This window comes from Emys orbicularis, chromosome 7 (assembly GCF_028017835.1).
Source record: "Emys orbicularis isolate rEmyOrb1 chromosome 7, rEmyOrb1.hap1, whole genome shotgun sequence".
Lineage (NCBI taxonomy): Eukaryota > Metazoa > Chordata > Testudines > Emydidae > Emys > Emys orbicularis.
The window spans coordinates 45,871,201-45,889,962 of record NC_088689.1 but is presented as its reverse complement, the minus strand read 5'-3'; the positions used below and the strand labels follow the sequence as shown (position 1 = coordinate 45,889,962).

General features: G+C 38.2%; 1 protein-coding gene across 1 annotated transcript in view; it reads right to left on the bottom strand.

The window, feature by feature from the left end:
- Positions 1 to 1,018: 1,018 nt before the first annotated feature.
- RUFY2 (RUN and FYVE domain containing 2) overlaps positions 1,019 to 18,762 on the bottom strand; it is a 64,507-nt gene continuing 46,763 nt past the window's right edge. Inside the window, exons 13-18 of the mRNA XM_065407497.1 lie at positions 17,948 to 18,067; positions 15,870 to 15,999; positions 10,852 to 10,946; positions 9,460 to 9,508; positions 2,192 to 2,269; positions 1,019 to 1,162 (exon numbers count right to left, since the gene is read on the bottom strand). Of these exons, the coding sequence (XP_065263569.1) occupies positions 1,019 to 1,162; positions 2,192 to 2,269; positions 9,460 to 9,508; positions 10,852 to 10,946; positions 15,870 to 15,999; positions 17,948 to 18,067 (616 nt within the window). The remainder of the gene's footprint in view (positions 1,163 to 2,191; positions 2,270 to 9,459; positions 9,509 to 10,851; positions 10,947 to 15,869; positions 16,000 to 17,947; positions 18,068 to 18,762) is intronic.

Sequence of the window (18,762 nt, the reverse complement as noted above, 5' to 3'; positions counted from 1 at the left end):
AATAATGAAACAGTGTTTTGAGTGTGAAGCAGTGATTTTTTTCTAATGTAATATGGCAAATACATAATGTACACTTATGACTAATCTAAATTTAAAATTCTGTCCTCAGATATGCATATGGAACTTCCATTGACATCAATGGAAGTTGTTTGCATATATCTGAGAGTAATTTCGGCCATTATAAGGGTATATTTTCTCCTAAAATAATAGCCCAGTTTTTTTAAAATAAGTAGGTAACTAAAAATAAGGGAAATGTTAACTGTGTAAATACTTATGCTTAATTAAACAAGACTGATTTAATATATTTTACAAAATTGTTTAATTAGCCTGCACGTTTATTCAAATTCCCACTGTCTGTGTTTGGGTAGAAAAGGGAATAGGTTCCTGTCAAACTTTTGTTCAATGTCTTTTAAATACCATTACATGAACTCTGTTGAAGAAAAACTTCAATATGAAATACTCTCTCCATTAAAACTATATAAAACCTTTTATTCCTTTGCTGCCTGTTGAGTGCAACAAACAGAATCAAATATTAAAGGCTGGGATCTGTAAAGGAGCGCAAGGGTGCTAGACACCTGTTTCTCATTAAGTTTCAATAGGAGCTGGATATCTAACTCCCTTAGGCCACGTCTACACAACAAACCAGAGCGGTCAGTGTTGGGCATTATGGGACAGCTGCTGGAGAACTGTTAGAGTCGACATGGGCAACGCAGCATCTACACTCATGATGCATTGACCATGGTTCAACGCTGCTTGGGAAGGTGGTGTTACTACGTCAGCATAACAGGCCTCTTACATCAGTAGGAGACTAAGTGTAGACACATGCACAACTAGGTAAACACAAGGTGGCTTACATCAACCTAACTTTGTAGTGTAGACCAGGCCTTAGTATGTTTTGAAAATCCAAATCTAAACCGCATACCTGTATTCCAGGAATATACATGTTAATACTTTACATTATATCTTTTTATATAATATGTTAAATAGCAATAGTTCATAAATATTTTGTAGAGGAATTTTATGGCATGTTAGAAGAGCATCTCTGTATAAGAAACGCATGGCAGGAATCACAGACTCGTACAGGCTTTGGCGAGGATGGTAGAGGCAGTTCATTGTCAGAACAGGCGTTACAGAAAATTTCACCACAGTTTCTACAATGATGCTAAATAAAGATGGAGAAACCAAAGGATATTTTAAATTGAATATAGAAAGTGTGTTATACATTTGATAATCAGCGGTCATAACAAATACAGAAACAGAACTCTTTGAAATTAAACTTTTAAATTCTAGGTAAGAAGTGTGATGGCTGTTTTGTAAAGATGACAGGACAACACATGAAAAACCCCAATCTGTAATGCTTTTCTAGACAGGCTACCAATCTATGAACCCCCTATTTTTTTTTTCTGACCTAAGTGAAGTATAACTAAAATTACCAAAATCAAATGAAAATGCACTATAAATAATGTTACCACTAACTGGGGCTTGAGTTTGCTCTTCAAGACCTATGCATGCAGTATCATGTATGCTGTAAAATAACATGCTAGAAATGTCTTGAATTACATTTGTAGAAGTCAAATATGGGTTTGATTTGAAAATGAAATGATCTGTCCAGAATCTCATCTAGTAGCTAAAAGGATTTAAAATTAAAAAAAATAAAATGATTGAGATAATTTAATTTCAGAAGCAGTTAAAGCACATGCCCAAATACAACCTTCTTCAAGCTGTTTTAATATTCATATTCATTCAAAATATTCATTCATATTTTCTTAGTCTCTTGTATAAATATGCATTGCAAACACTGTTTAAATATGACACACATGCATATCACCAATTGTAATAATTTACTTGAGACAGTAACAGATCTCAGTGCACTTAAAAAGTTACTTAAAGGTCTGATCCTACAAGGTGCATTGCACAGACAAACCCCTGAAGTCATGAGTGGGGCTCTGTGCAGGCAGAGGGATCTACCCACATGGAGCACCTTGTAGAATCAGGGCCCATGTGTGTATGTACACAACAAACACAGACGGAGACATTCAAATATAAGCATTTTAGGACATGTCCCTAAAATAATTATGTATTAATTCACGTGTGAGAGTCTCTGCTGTACCTCTAAGAGTAGTAAATTGAATGTTCTTTACATATGACATTTAAAGACTGGGAATTGATATAGATCTCTACGCAATCTTACCTTCCTTTTGGAAAGAGAAAATTCCTTTTCACATAACTTGCAGTGTGTAGCTTCTTTGTCTTTCAGCCAAACCTGTCCCTGGAGGGGAGGGGAGAAGAGGAGAGGAAAAGTTTTTTCAAAGAACACAAAATATTTGTGACACATCCAAACTTTGGGGCTCTTGTGGACAGGAGTGCTCAACAGAAGCACTATTCTTTATTATTTATATTACAGTAGCATTTGGAGTTGTACCACCATCATGCCAACTGAGATCAGTGTCCCAATGCATGAGGCACTGTATAAACACATGAAAGACATAAGAGATGGAGCCTGCCCCAAAAGAATTTGCACAGGCTGTGACAGTCTGTACCCAATGTTCACTCTTTTTTACAAAACTATGATAAATTTTGTACAAAGTATGCCTTGTGAGGTATCATTTGAAAACTCAATCTGCTGATCATTATTGTCCGGGTAAAATATGTGTGGCAACATTGTATGTAAAGTTGTAAGAGTTTACTGTATAACATTGTTCTGACATGTTCCAAGGTTAGAAAAGCTGGCTCAAACCACTTCTTCAGAGACAAAGACACTCTGACGTCCGACCAGGTATCAACATAATCAAATGGATTATCATAAACTAACACCTAGTTAAGTGGCCATTCTTCAGCATGAAGAAGAGAGTTAAGCAAGAACTTTACATATTGACAACAGGGGTCAACTGTGGTTCCTGTATAAACAGACGGTCACCTAAACCCCAGCTGGAAATAATCCTCAAGGAGGGGAGAATGGTATAAGAACAGAGGACACACACACCACAAATTACCTCTCCCCTCATCTCTACTCATGACATAAACAATATTTGAAAAACAAAGGAAGAATAATTGAATCGGGGGAGGTCCTGGCTGAAGCAATCCAGCCAGACTGCTGTAAGCATATGGTGAGAAAACTCTTTTTGCTTTTAAGTACACTTAGCTTGTTAAGTTCTGTATTAGTTTGCATTTTACCTTTTATTTCCTTTTTGTAACCAATTCTGACTTTTATGCCTCATTACTTGCAATAACTTAAAATCTATCTTTCTGTAGTTAATAAACTTGTTTTATCTAAACCAGTGTGTGTTTGTATTGAAGCGTTGGGAATCTCTACTTGAGATAACAAGGTTTGTGCGTATCATTTTCCACCGATGAAATCACGGACCTTATATGAGCTTGCATTGTCCAATAGAGAGCTGGACAATACAAGACACACATTTCTGGGGGAAGGTCTGGGACTGGGAAGTTGGTGGTGTTGCCCTGTACGTAATTCATGAGTGAGTGGCCAAAGCATTCATGTAATTCAACTGGGAGCGATTTTACATGTTTTAGAGGCTGTGCGAGAGCAGGACCACGAGTGGTTGCTCTTACAGCAAAGAATTGTAAAAGGCACCCCAACTTGGAGATTTGAGGGAACACAGCTGTTCAACAGTCCAGATTGTACCCTGGGTAATGTCACACAAGCTAAATAAACAAGAGGAATAAAGAGTGGGAGGAAGAGGACAGGTTACTCATCTTGTGCAGTAACTGGAGTTCTTTGCAACGTGTGTCCCTGTGGTGCTCCACTTTAGGTGCGTATGCACCCCCCGTGCCTTCGATCAGAGATTTTTGATAGCAGTGCCTATGTGGCCCACACAAGCACCATACACATCCTCATGCCCCATACTGAAGCTATGTAGGTCTGCGCAGGTGAACTGCTCTCAGTTCCTTCTCTACTGCAAAGCCCACAGAGGCAGCTCTGAAGCAAAGGGGAGGAAGGCAGGTAGTGAAACACACACACACAGGGGGACACATCTCAAAGAACTCCAGTTATTGCACAAAGTGAATAAGCTCTGCTCCTTCTTTGAGTAGTATCCCTGTTGGTGCGTCACTTTAGATGACTCCCTAGCAGTAACCCTTTAAGAAGGTGGGAGTTTCAGAACAGAGTTCATCACTAAGAAAGAACTGGGTTGCCTACTGACACATCTGATCTTGCAGCGTGAATTAGGGCATAGTGATCGGAAAATGTGTGCACCAAGGACCTTGTTGCAGTCCCACAAATTTTAGCAACTGGAATATCTTTTAGTATGACTACAGTTGTAGACTGTGATCTAGTAGAGTGTACAGTCACTCTTAGGGGAAGTGTATTTTGAGTAAAATCATAACAGGCAATAATACATTCAGAAATCCATTTAAAAAGTCCCTGAGTAGAAACAGGCACTCCCTTAGATCAATCTGAAACAGAAACAAAAATAATCTAAGGGGTCTTCCTGAATGGCCTAGTTCTGTTCAAGGAAAAGGCTTACACCCTCAAAGTCCAGTGTATGAAAGACAGACTACTTTGTAGGCTGATGCAGCTTAAGAAAAAAACCTGGAGGGTGAGTAGCTTGGTTGATATAAAACCCAGAGGACACTTTAGATAAGAACTTTGGATGAGGTTGTAAAGATACATTCTTCTTGGAAAACACAGTAAAAGGAGGATCTGCCATTAGAGTCCCCATCTCCCCAACCCTTTGAGCAGAGGTGATGGCCACCAAGAAGGCAGTCTTCAAAGAGAGATGTAGCAGCAAGCACAAAGGGTTGTTTCATGAGGCAATTAAGAACCAGGTCAAGATCTCACAAGTGGCATAGGGGCTCTAAACTGAGGGAAAAAATGATAAATCCTTTTAGGAATCTTGTTGTGGTCAGATGAGTGAATACTGAGAAACCTTCTAGCACATGTAAAGCTGTCATTGCCACTAAATGAAGCTTGCCAAAAAAAAAAAAAAAAAAATCAGGCCTTTCCATGAGTTCAAGCTCCAACAAGTAGTCCAGGATTGAAGAAAGAGATGAGTGGGTCGGAGAAAGATGGTAAGTGTGTCTAGTAGATTCCTTTCTGCTATTTAAGGGTATCTTTGTTTTCCAATGGACATGTGATCTCTTGTCCTGAAAACTACTGAGGAACCAAGCTTGCAGTTGCAGGACATTCGGATTAGAGTGAATCATCTGACCTGGATCCTGAGACAACCATCAAGATATGATCAGGAGCTGCCACAGAGGGCGAGAGGTGAGTTTGATGAGGTTGGGGAACCAAACTTGGCTTGGCCAAGTTTGTGCAGTCAGAATGACTTTGGCTTGGTCCTGTCTGATCTTGATAAGGATCTTTAAGAGCAATGGAATTGGAGGATATGCATAAAAAAGATCTTTGGTCCATGTAACGAGGAAAGAGTCTCCTTGAGATTGGGGACTGAATCCTCTTCTGGAACAGAATTTCTTGCACTTTGTTTTGGTTGCTGTGGCAAAAAAGTCAACCTCTGGAAATCCCCAAACTAGGAATATTTTGCTGAGGACTCCAGAGTCCAACTCCCATTCAAAATTTATGGAGAAACCTCTGCTCAGGTTGTCCACCATGGTATTTTGTATCCTCAGGAGGTAAGAAGCCACGATGACTATCCAACTGGTGATGCACCAGTTCCAAAGCTTTATCACTTTGGCACAGAGTGAGGAGGGAAATCCTCTGACTTGATGATTGATATAGTTCATGCACGCTATGCTGTCTGTCAAGATCTTGATGGACTTGTTTCTGAGCAAGGAAAAAAGTGGAGGTGAACATTTCTGATCGCACTTCATTCAAACAGATGGATGTGCAAGCGCTGTTCCTTTTGTGATCACTTGCCTTGGACTGTGTGAGGACCCAAATGTGCTCCCCATCCCAAGAGGGAAGCATCCAATGTTAATATAACTGTAAGGTGTTTCTGGCTGAACAGTATTCCTGCACAAACTTTGCAATGATTCAGCCACCAGGTGAGTGACTGTAGGATCTATCTAGGTACCGATACCTGCTTATTCAAACCATGTTTGTTGGGTACACAAACAGTCCTGAGCCATCCCTGGAGACATTGAAGATATAACCTGGTGTTGTGTGTCACAAAATGCAAGCCACCATGTGTCCCAGCAGTTGCAGACATGTCCTTGCTGGAACCTGAGGGCTGAGCTGCACTCTTTGTACAAGATTCCTTAGAGCAAGAAACCAGGTGAGAGGGAGATAAGATCTGCCCATTATGAAATCAGGAAGTTCTCTTATGAAGAGAAATCATTGAGAAAATGAATTTCTCGAGATTTATGTGCAGGCCTAGACTTCAGAATACTGAAATTGTTGTTTGCACTGCTGACCATATCTCCTGATATGACCAACCTTTGAGGAGCCAGTTGTTGAGGTAGGGAATGACAGTTATTCCTAGATAACAGAGGTAGGCATCTACAACTGCCATAATTTTTGAGAGTTCCCTAGAGGCTGAAGACAGACCAAAGGGTAGGAGCTGGTATTGTTAACAATTATGATTGAAAGTGAATTGAAGAACTCTTTTGTGGGAAGGATGAATTATTACATGGAAGTAGGCATCTCTGAGGTTGAGGGTCGCAAACCAGTCCCGATTCCAGGGAAGGAATTACATCTGCTAGGGGCACCATCTTGAATTGTAAGTGTCTGATATCCTTGACCAGTTGTCTGAGATCCATTTTTCTTGGCTTTCAGAAAGTATCTTGAATAGAACCCTTTTCCCTTGTGGGACTGGTTTTATGGCTCCTAGATTTAGGAGTGATGAGATTTCCTGTGTAAGAATTAATCGTGAGGGGGTAAGTGGTTGAAGGGGCAGGTAAATTGGATTGTATAACCCAAAGTAATCGCCTCCAATACCCATTTGTCCAATGTTATAGCCTCCCATGCTTGATGAAATACAGAGAAGCGGTGTCCAAATTGAGGAAGGGGTGTATGTGTAATGCAGCTGATAAAATCTGGTCATTGGGTGGTCTGGACTCTAGACCAAACCATCAAAAATGATGTTTGGACAATGCCAAAGGCTCAGATGATGCAACCAAGGTCGTTACAAGCCTTTCCTTTGAAAATCTTTACCTTCTAGCTGTTGGTTCCAGTGTTCTATGGGAGATAGAAAATTGAATAGGGTGGGATCTTTGAGACATCTACATTTTCTCTTATCAGCAAATGCATATATTCCTAAATACCTAAGTGTTGCCCTAGAGTCTTTAGGGTGTGAAGTGAGTTGTCTGTGGAATCTATGAAAAGCTTCTGGCCATTGAAAGGCAAATCCTTCACGGTTGATTGCACCTCCTGTGGAAACCCAGACGACTGAACCCAGGAAGCTAGCCTTGTCACAACTGCAATGGAAACAGACCCGGCTGCAGTGTCAGCCACATCTAGTGAAGCCTGCAGGGAGGTCTTTTACAAAAGCCTGATCCTCCTTTATTATGGCACAGAACTGTCCTCGACGTTCCTGTAGTAAATGGTCAATAAAATCATTAAACTTCTCATAGTTCAGGTAGTCATATTTTGACATCAGCGCCTGGTGATGAGCTATCCTGAACTGTTGCTGATGAATAGCTCTTATGAACCAATAGACATATCTGGTATCAATTATTATAAGGAGTGGCCTTTTCGGTACACCACCTGCCCCTTTCATTGACTGCTTGCATGACCAGAGAGTTTGGTGCTGGGTGAGAGAATAAAAAACTCAGTCTCTGGCTGGGATATAGTATTTTTTTATCATTTAAAGTCTATAATAAATTTCCCTGTTTTTACAGGATATTCCCTTAAAGGACAAGCAGATTTTACACTTGGCTAGGAGTATGAGAGTTTCCCAAACTATGAATGCAGTAGGAGTGCCCATGACTAACAGGGACTGCTTCTCTATGCGAGAGGCACATTTTAAAGCCCAGGTAGCCCAGATTCCCGACAGAAGAAAAAAAAAGTTACTCAAACCCCTCATTGGGGGGGAAAGAAAAGAAAAAAACAAAAAAAAAATTTAAGAAAAGAAAAAAGGGGACAAACAGTCCAACTATAAGGTACTGAACCTACTCTACTAACTTTACAGCTAAACACTAATAAAAGAGGCAAACAAGCGCTAAGCAAACAGGCACACGCTAAACTCTGTCTAAGGCCAATGGTGATTGAGAGGAACTGAGGAACTGAGGGAGTCTCAGTATGGGGCATGAGGATGTGTAGGAGGCATGCGCAGGTCAAACAGGCATTGCTACCACAAATCTCCAAAGGCGCAGGGATACATGCGCATTTGAAGTGGAGCTCCCGCAGGGACTCTACTCAAAAAAAGAAAAAGAGGTACAAAGGGTGGAGTGATTCACCCAATGTCCCACAGCTAGCCAGTAACAGAACATAAGCAAATCCAATGCCCCATCCACTGGACCATGCTGCCTCTCATATGGCAACAATCTAAGGCAGGGGTAGGCAACCTATGGCATGTGTGCCGAAGGCGGCACACGAGCTGATTTTCAGTGGCACTCACACTGCCCAGGTCCTGGCCACTGGTCCGGGGGGCTCTGCATTTTAATTTAAATTTAAATGAAGCTTCTTAAACATTTTAAAAACCTTATTTACTTTACATACAACAATAGTTTAGTTATATATTATAGACTTGTAGAAAGAGACCTTCTAAAAACGTTAAAATGTATGACTGGCACACGAAACCTTAAATTAGAGTGAATAAATGAAGACTCGGCACACCGCTTCTGAAAGGTTGCCGACCCCTGATCTAATGCTTCAGATTGGGGAAACGGATAGCAGCATTGTGAACTGTTAAGTTCTTTTTGGCCAAACTAACAATCAATAAATCACAACTCTGCTTGAGGTGTAGATGAATGAACACAAGAAATTATTTCAAACAAGTGTTACATGAAAATAATGTTATAATTAATTATTCTAACGGTAGTAGGGCTTAGGAGCCCCAAGTCATGGACCAAGGCCCCATTGTGCTAAGCACTGTAAAAACAAACAACAAGAAGATGGTCTCTGCCCCAAAGAGCTTCATAAGCATTCAGGATAGCACCCAACATCCAGAAGCTAAACAGCTCCAAGGACGTTTCACCAGGCTCTCTTATATAAATTTATATTCAGTAATAATTCAGTTCCTTAGGACTAAATAACCTATGCTGGAATTTAACTTCACCAAGGAGATATTGGCTTATTTCATATAATATAGTTTTTTTAAACTAAAAGATTAAGGTATTTTGATAGCAAATTAAAAACAAAAACCAAGGTCCCATCGCAACATTCCAAACAAAATTAAAGTAGGTCAGAAGCAGTTAAACTGTTCCTTTGAGTGCTTCAGAGCATGCCTGTTTATCTCATCCTGGCGCATGAGACCAGATAAATGAAAATCTATCCTAAATGCTTACCTTTGGAGAAACAAATCTTCTCTCATGTGTTTAAAAATGTTCAAGAAAATAATTATAAGAAAAGCCTCCCACCTTTTCCCTCCAAATCTTACTAACCTGTAATGCTTTGTTTGCTTCTTTTATATCTTCTATTTTAAGCTTTGATCTAAACATAGAAGATTATATATAGTTTAGACATTTATTGAGAGTATTTAGTTACCACATATGGTTAAAATACTTTAGAAGTTACAATTATTTTAAAAGTCAAAGGCAAATTATTATGAATTTCTGGCTGATATATTGTTAAAAATATTTATAGTAACAGTAGCACCCAGAGGCCCCAATCAAGTTCAGGGCCCCAGTATGCTCAGTGCTGTACAAACACAAGGAAGACACAATCTCTTCTCCAAAAGAGTTTGCAATCCTATGAATGGTGGCATATGTTTAGGGCTTGTATAGACTTGAGAAATTTACACCAATGTAACTAAATCTAGATGCAAATCCTTAATGCTGACACACTGCACTGGTGCAAAATGGGGTTTGGAACTTACTGTGTTAAATTTCACCAGTACAAGCAATTTTATTCCATTGCAGAACATCTACCCCGGGTCCAACTACACCAGTGCAAAACAAAGCAGTATAAACAGGGCTTTAGGCTACATGATACTACTCTTTTTGACATAGGATGTAAAACACAGCAGCATTAGTCATGGCATGACTATTTACAAGAGAAAAATAACCTTAAAAAGGAGAAAGCATTCCTCAAAAATACCAAGGAGGAAAGTGTTAAAGGACACTGAACTGTGTTCAAAGCCCACTGCTGATAAATGGTCTAATGAAATGAACAGTCTTTGGAGTTGCACCCCATTTTATACCCTGGAATCCTAGCACATTTGGAGAGGATTGAACATGTGCATGCATCTAATGATCACTACTTGCTAAAAGCTTCTGAGCTCATATGCCAGGGATGTACATCGCCTAAGAGTAGGGAATGGGATCCATGTGGGCAATCATCTCAAATTATAATGAATCTTCCTGTTGTGGAACCCACAGTTATTGATTCCTAACAGAATTAGTCTTTAGTGAAATGGAGTTCACAAAAATGCTCAAACTTTATCCAACAATGTCTTGAATGCATTTATTAAGAGACAGGAAGATCTTCATAAGACAAGTCTGAGGAATTTCTTAGATTGCCCAAAGCATATTTAATTAGGACTGGTTTTTCTGAGATGGACATAATTAAGTCCATTATATGACTGCTAGAGGCTACCCACCACCCTAATGTGAAGGTAAATCTGTTCGAAATGCAGACCCAGGCCATTTGTACACACCTTTCTTTTCTGAAAATTTATCAGATAATTTCCTCCTACTGAACTGAATAAATTTCATTTGAAGCCAGTAATCCTCCCTAATTTCCATGGTCTCAATTTCCATGGTAGTTGCAGAGTTATTTTCAGTAGCTTTATCTTGAATTTTACATTGCAAAAATCATCAAGAAAAATAAGTTACTCGCTAAGCTTGCAGGCCAGTTCTTGGAGAGCTTCTTCTTGGTCATGACATATCTTTTTCAACTGCCTATTTTTGTCCTGTAGTTTAAGGAATTCCTTTAAAAAAAAAAAAAGGTGGTGTTTTTTTAAAATAAGAAGAAATAACATAGTACATAAAAGTAACTTTCTAAGTAATAAGCAAGTGTTAGAACTTTACATGTTAACCAGTATTGTATGTCAAGTCAGAAGGTTAAAGGAAGGGGCAATAGTCACTAATAATATTTTGGTAATCTCAAAAGGATAAATAGCAACCCCATAAACAAAGTTGTGCGATGGTGGAGAGAGGGAAGACGTGTCCACATAATTACCACCAGTGGTTTTGCCTGTGTTCCACATCCAGTAATGTTATGTGACTGTCGCTTCCTCCTGTACTATTCAAACTTTTCTGCTGTAAGTTCTCAAATCAAAGCACAGTGAAGTCAATGGAAAGACTGCTACCGATTTTGATGGGCTTTGGATCAGGCACTAAAAAATACTAAGGGAAACCCCATTCTTGGAAAGGAAAGGTAGGCTTGGTGGGATTAAGGCAGACCAAAGAAAGGGTAAGAATATATATGTGGCTAAATGCGCTTTACCCTTTTAAATGTGCTTCACATTCTCCTAAGAAATTTGTCTCTGGCATAGTCCTAGCAGATCTGCAGGAGCATGAAACACTGTGGCTCACATAGCCTATACCAGCCCCAGTATGCTACTGCCCCAGCATCCTTCCTTGGACACAATTCTTTTGCCTATTAGTCACTAAAAATATTGTATGGGTATCTGAGAAATAAGTTTAGCAGGTGGAAAGGTATAACAAACATATGCTTATGTTCTGCTGCTATTTAATCTACATTTGCTTTATATTTAAATTTTATGCTCACTTCACCTCAGAAGTGGCAGACAAACGGTTGGCTTTCAAACTCTACTGCTGAAAAAGTATTCATGCACCTATGAGTACAATTCATATAACAGGTTTCAGAGTAGCAGCCGTGTTAGTCTGTATCCGCAAAAAGAACAGGAGTACTTGTGGCACCTTAGAGACTAACAAATTTGTTAGTCTCTAAGGTGCCACAAGTACTCCAATTCATATAACATTCACTTTTTTCCTATCTTTCTGGCATCTTCATCTTCCCATTTTCCTTGCAACAGCTGAGATCACAAACACCTCAAATAGCTGGAGGCCTTTTTTTTGCCCTACTTTAGGTAGCTGTGATCTTAACTGTTTCAGGGAAAACACATTACTTGGAATGTATGAGTCAGGGATTCTTTTTCTCATAAGAAGTAAGGAATTCACATTTTTCTTTCTACTATATACAGATGGGTATTTCATCTTACAATTTAATGATGTCAGATGACAGTTTTCTAAAGGAACACACACACCCTATTACTTAAAAAAAAAAAAGTTATGATTCTCTGGTTTCGAAACAGCTAAGAGGTGATGACTAATTAATAAAATATCTATAGAATAATTATTTTCTGTAGATCAGTTACAAGTGGTAATTTGAAACAAGACAATTTCAATTGGCTTCTTTACTGTAGATCTTGAAAAACTTTCTAAATCTGAAATATTTTGGACAATATTTCTCTCTTTTCCTAGTCAGTTCTTTAAAAATTAAGCATGTCTGCTCTTCCTTTAGACTTATTCTTCCTTTTTTAACTAAGCCTCATCCTAATATGCAAATCAAGAATTAATTCCTCTTCAAAACCCAGCAATGCTATATTTTGAATATAACAACAACTAAGCACTGCGATGCAAAGATTAACATGGGATGGGATAAGAGCAGCTATATAAATGAGCATTCAATGCACTGTTTCAGAAGGAAAGAGGACATTGCATGGGGAAGGCATGAAGCTGCATATACACCTGTTGAATTCAGCAAATAGCCTATCTAGAGAATATGGCTGACATTAAATATTATATCCAATAGTAGATGTGCAGAGAGAGAGAAAAATAAAATCACTTGAAAATATTTAAAAATACTTAAAGATTAAAGATACTAAAACTAGTTTTAAGACAGATCTTGATAAATTTATGAATGAGATTATATGGACAGGGTTGCCTGTGATAGCAGGAGACTGGATTTGATTACTTGAGTCCCTTCCAATTGTAAGCCCTGTCAAAAAGTTACATAGTCTGGGTACTAACAGAGAGGCAATGGCACATCTAGAAGAGGAAAGGGACGCTCATATACTATGATGACAGTATGAAACCCTGAATAGAATACAGAGGAGAGCTCTCACTCCTTCAATGGCTCTCAGCATAAACCAAGAGGAAGTCAGAGATAAGACACATGACACCAAGGAAGGGTAGAGGAAAGTAGGCTAACAAAGAGAGCAGATGGACTTGTCCTCTAGACACCATGATACTAAGAGACAGAGAGAGAGAGATGAAACAAGCAGACACGGTTTAACAATACAAGCATTTTTATCTCAGATCTGCCTCTAGAACAAAGTTTTCACCTACATTAGGTGAAATTGGGTGTAACTTCAGACCTTCATATGTTTTAAGTCCACTTACTTCTCGTCTGGTTTGCTTTGGTTTCTTGACTGCCTAATAAAATTTTCTTTAAGATCCCCCCCTCTCTTTTTCTTTAGCTGTTAATTTACATTAACTGGTTCCTCAAGACGAAAAACATCAACTGCTGATATCTGGTAAGGGGCAGAGGGGCAAAGTCCAAGACTGGGCACTCAAGTCCAAGACATAGGTCAGAAAACTGGCCAGCCTCAAAAATTTCTCCCAAGGTGCTAGCTGCAGTCAGTATGGGATCTGGTAAAAATCTGGTACCATGCCTGACAGGGCATGACTTTTTTTATTTTTTTTTTAATGAAGATTCAGAATGTAATTAAAATTCTTATTTAAAGATTTGTAAACACCCATTCACGTTAGTATCTGAGCTCTTCACAAAAATATAGCCCAAACACTGAACTGCACAAAAAAGAGGCCATAAAAATCCCAGCAACTCTTGCTACCTGAAAACATCTACCAACTAATTGTTGCCTCATTATCAAACAGACAAGAGCAATTAGCCAAACGCCATCCAAGTGTGCCTTACCTCTTGCTAACGATACCACCAATCACAGGCTATGACAGGCCATCTGAGAGGGCTACACCAACAGAAGAGGGTACACAGCTCTGATACTAGTCCTGGAGAGTTCAGCAGCAATGTATATGAACACATGCCAATTTGTTAATATGTGCCTCAATAGGCAAAATTCAGGATCAAATTCTCTTAAATGAGACACTAATATCCTCACATTTATTAATTGAGTTTTACTAGTTAAGCTAGCTGCTCTAAATAGAAAATATGCTTTATGTTACTTGCTCCTGAAAAACTAAAGAAACTGAAACAAATAATTTAACTCTATAGTTTATGTTTCTAGAATATATTTTAGTTCTATTGGCCCGAGTAATAAAATCCTGAAAAACCATAACATCTATGGGTGGATTCTTTCCAATTACGGTACTTGAAAACAACAGTAGGTTCCTGAAATCCTATCACACTGAGTGTGTCAGATAGGTATACAATAAATACTCATTCCATTAAGGAATATCCTTCTGTGAATATACTACTGTTATTCTTTTTAGTATTTTATTTGGGAGTCTAATACACAATACTGGAAACACTGCTCTCCTGTTTCAGATCATGCATTATCCCCCTGACTGTTCACTAATTTATTGCTTCCTCTATTTTTGACTGTGTAATTTCCTTCAGCCTGAAATATTTTAATTGTTTTAAACTTAAAATGACATTTTGAATCTATGCAATTTTTTGTATATTTACCCATGGTACAGTCCGTTAATTTCTATATATTCAGGCAATTTTTAAGGTTAGTGAGCACTTTTCAAAAACTCTCTCTTACCCACAGTAGTTTGTTAGTTAGACCTATTCTCCCTTATCAATGCCTCCCAGCATTAGAGTCTGGGCAGACTCCATTTTCCTCATGGTTTTTAGCCTCCTGAATTTCTCTCAAAAGAATTTACTCTACTTGAATCCCAGCAGTGATTTCTGATTATTTTATTCTGCTTGTGGTTGACCATTCTAAGTAACTCCTCTGGAAAAGAAACAGAATCTAGGGGCTTGTCTATACTTACGTGCTGGTTCGGCGGCAGGCAATCGAACTTCTGGGTTCGATTTATCGCGTCTTGTCTCGACGCGATAAATCGAACCCAGAAGTGCTCGCCGTCGACTCCGGTAATCCTGCTCGGCGCGAGGAGTACGCGGAGTCGACGGGGGAGCCTGCCTGCCACGTCTGGACCGCGGTAAGTTCGAACTAAGGTACGTCGACTTCAGCTACGTTATTCACGTAGCTGAAGTTGCGTACCTTAGTTCGAATTGGGGGGTTAGTGTAGACCAGGCCTAGGTGTGCCAAAAGGATTTCAGGAACTCCTAACAGAGCTTCTAACATCAGCCTTTCCAGTACCAAATTGTGAATGTTGGGAGTCTGGCTGGGACATGAAAATATCTATTTCTGTTAAAATCTCAGATCCAATTCTAAGAGCAACAATAGCAACTCACAAATTAATTTCATTTCAGTTTGATGCTAAATGACCAAGCAGGCTATTTAGTTCCTCCTCCATATACTTGCTTCTTTTCAATCACTTCCAAGGTAAAGAAATGTAAAGATACTATAGAAATTAGTGATATGAAATTTTTAAGTAGCAAGATAAATGGGGTTTGACGGATTAGAACATTTACCGCCACTGGCCCATCACAAGATTTTAGTGAGATATCCTTCAGTATGATTCAGAAAGGAGAATGTGGATTTCACTATTCCTTATGGAAAAAACAGAATCCTGAACTCAAGACTACAGGGGTCAGAAGGGACTGCTTTTCAAAAAAAAAAAAATTAAATCTATTTATTTGTATTTTTAAGACTAAACGTTTGTTCCATTAAGGATTTCAGATCTGGGAGTGTTAAAATTTATATTTTAAAAGCCTGGCAAGTTCACTTTTAGATTACTGCTAACGTGAATTTGAAAAGTTTTCCTCCAGAATTTACTTTTTTAAGACAAATTATTTGTTGGGTCTCTACTCTCAGATGAGATAAAGTTTCTTTTTCCTTTTGTAGATCATCTTCCAGGGTTTGTCTCCATTCCTTTTCTATCTTCAAATCTGTTTCCAGTTGAACACTAGAATTGCAAACAAAAGACCATCATGGTGTATTTCAGTATAATCTTTTTAACAAAATAAACCTTTTCAATTTTCTAGTTTCACTATCAGTCCAGCCCAACAAACAGTAGTTTGCTATTTTAATTTGTTTACAAGGTCGTTATTTTTAATGTTGTGACATTTATCTGCAATTTCCTAAGAAGATTTTGTATACAAGTGTAACAAGTTATAAGAAAATAGAGGGCTTTCATTGAGAGAGGTTTTGAGGGTGTCAAACAATTCTGAAGAACTGGCTTTTGCAATGATTTAATTTGCTGTCCTAGTAACTATTCTTTGGCAACTGAAACATGCATATTAGAGAACTTTCCTATTTGTCTTAAGTGTCATGTAGCTTTATTATAATACAGATCTTGTATATGAAAAAAAGATGAGTGGTTAAATGCATTTCTAGAGCTCATAAAAGCTGTTGTATTAGTAAGACTTTAAATGGAAAGCCTCTATTTTCTATTTCAGAGTGGAGATTATAGGGACAGAATTAAGAATATACAACTTCTAAGGTATCTTGAATACAGTGTAAAGTATTTTGAGTTGCTGGATATTATTGAAATTCCTATCCAACAGATGATATAAAGGAGGCTCTGCTTTATACTAATCACAGCTACTGGATTACAGTTAAAGGAACTGGGGCCAATCTGTCAGTGGATCCACTGTTGCCATTCTGTCATCAACTTAAATAGACAAAGAATGATTCCTTATAGCTTCATAGAAAACACAAACTAACGGCAGATGAGAGTAAACTGCTGGATTGAAATCCTACTACCTAATGAAGGTGGAAAGATCTGACTGTAGTTATGAAAGTTTTTCATGAGGAACTTGTGTCCATATTGATTTTATAACAGGATAGCTAAGTCATTTTTTAAAGGAAAAACTTACTTTTTGGGACACTACCTCAGCATCTTGTTTGTTGGAAAAGATCAGAAGTGAACATGACCTTGAGGTTTCAGAATTGCGGAATTCTAAGGTTGAGGTTTGAACTGCTCTTTTGCCAAAATCTGTGAAGATGACTGTGGTGGTAAAGCGAACATTTGTCATGATGGTTGAACAAGTATTGATACTCAAATTAGTAAGAGAGGCAATGTGGTCTGAACACAAGATTGGAAACTTTGAACTCCCAAGCACTAATCCTTGCTGTAGTCTTAGGTCATTCACTCTCTTTCTCTCTCTCTCACTAAAATAGGGGGAAATACCACCCAACCTCACAGGGATATTACAGGGATGTTCATAAAGTGCACTGAAAGCACAGTCTAAGAGCTAATTACTGCTATTACTGCCTGTTTCATCAGTACTTGTGGTTGCACTGATTCTCTGGACCAAATACCTGTCCAGGGAATTCCACGGGTGTAAAAGCAGAATTTGGCTTTTATTTCTTGATTTAATATTTCAGTTTCTAGCAGACTCAAGGATTTCATGAGTGCCTTTCAGCTACCAACACTTTGAAGGATTTTGGCTTCTTTTTCAAGCCTGAATAGTTTAATTGTTCTATGCAGTTTCTGTAAATTTATGCTGCTATATCTACAGGATTTACAATAATAAAATGTGGGTTAATCTAGTTTATTATAAATTTAGAATTTTTGTTCCTGTTAACTACTGTTTCCCTGTTAACTACTGTTTCCCTAGTGAATTAGGGAAACATGCCTGTTCTTCCCCCTCTTCTGGCTGGACAGCTATTTAAAAAAAATCATTTGTAGCTTGATTTACTTTGAATGACAGATTTTCTTCCACCCTGCGCTTGCCTAATATACGTCTTCCTAGACAGCATCTTTATCCAATTAAAGATCATCAGTAATGTGCTGCCTGTATTATGTTATGTATCCTACATTTTTAGTTAACAGAATGTTTTAAAGTAAACATAAAAGGAAAAAAGATTTTAAGTGCCTTATACTTTTTCCAAAAGGGAAGTATACTTACAGCTGCTTCTCCTTTCGGGAGATTTCTTTCTGCAGGTTTTCAGATTTACTCATACATTCTTGTTTGAATTTCTTGTCCTCATTCTCAGCTTCCACTTGAGACTTCTCTGCTTGCTGCAATCTGGTGTAATTCAAATCAACTTTGGGTAAAACTGAGGCTAGAACTAGGGTGTAAAGGGTGAAGAAGACAAATAAAAGAAAAATGGGGAAATAGAAACATTTCTAAATAAAAACAAAGATTGGGGGAAACTCACAAACTCAAACGAGAGAGCCACACAATGCCTAGAAATCTAGCTTCTGGTTTTCACTACAGAAAGAAAAGCAGATTAAGTCTTCCAATTTGTTTTTATTTTATGTTCACCATTAACAGATGCCATCAAAGCATAACCATACAGATTTTATAATTGATCTATATCAATATTGCTCTAACTTACTGCTCTAACTTTGAGCGTACATATATGTTTTATTGTGGGAGGCATTTTTACAAGAACTGTAGAAGTACAGTAACTACTTTGTCTATACTAATGAATCAATAAGACAGTGTGTGTTGTGCTGGAATGGCTTGATGCAATTCAGACATGAGCCTGAATACGAACACTGGAATCAGATAGCAAGAACACAGCTGTAGTAAGACAGCAGAACACACCCTGGAGCATCTTACTATACTTACAGAATAACCACTAATAAATAACATTATTAAATACATTTAAATAATGTGTATTAAAAATCATAGTTAAAAATAGCTCCATATGATAAACAAAACAAATAAAACTGAATAAATAACAGAAGTCAGGCTTTCATTTAAGATCTTTCCTT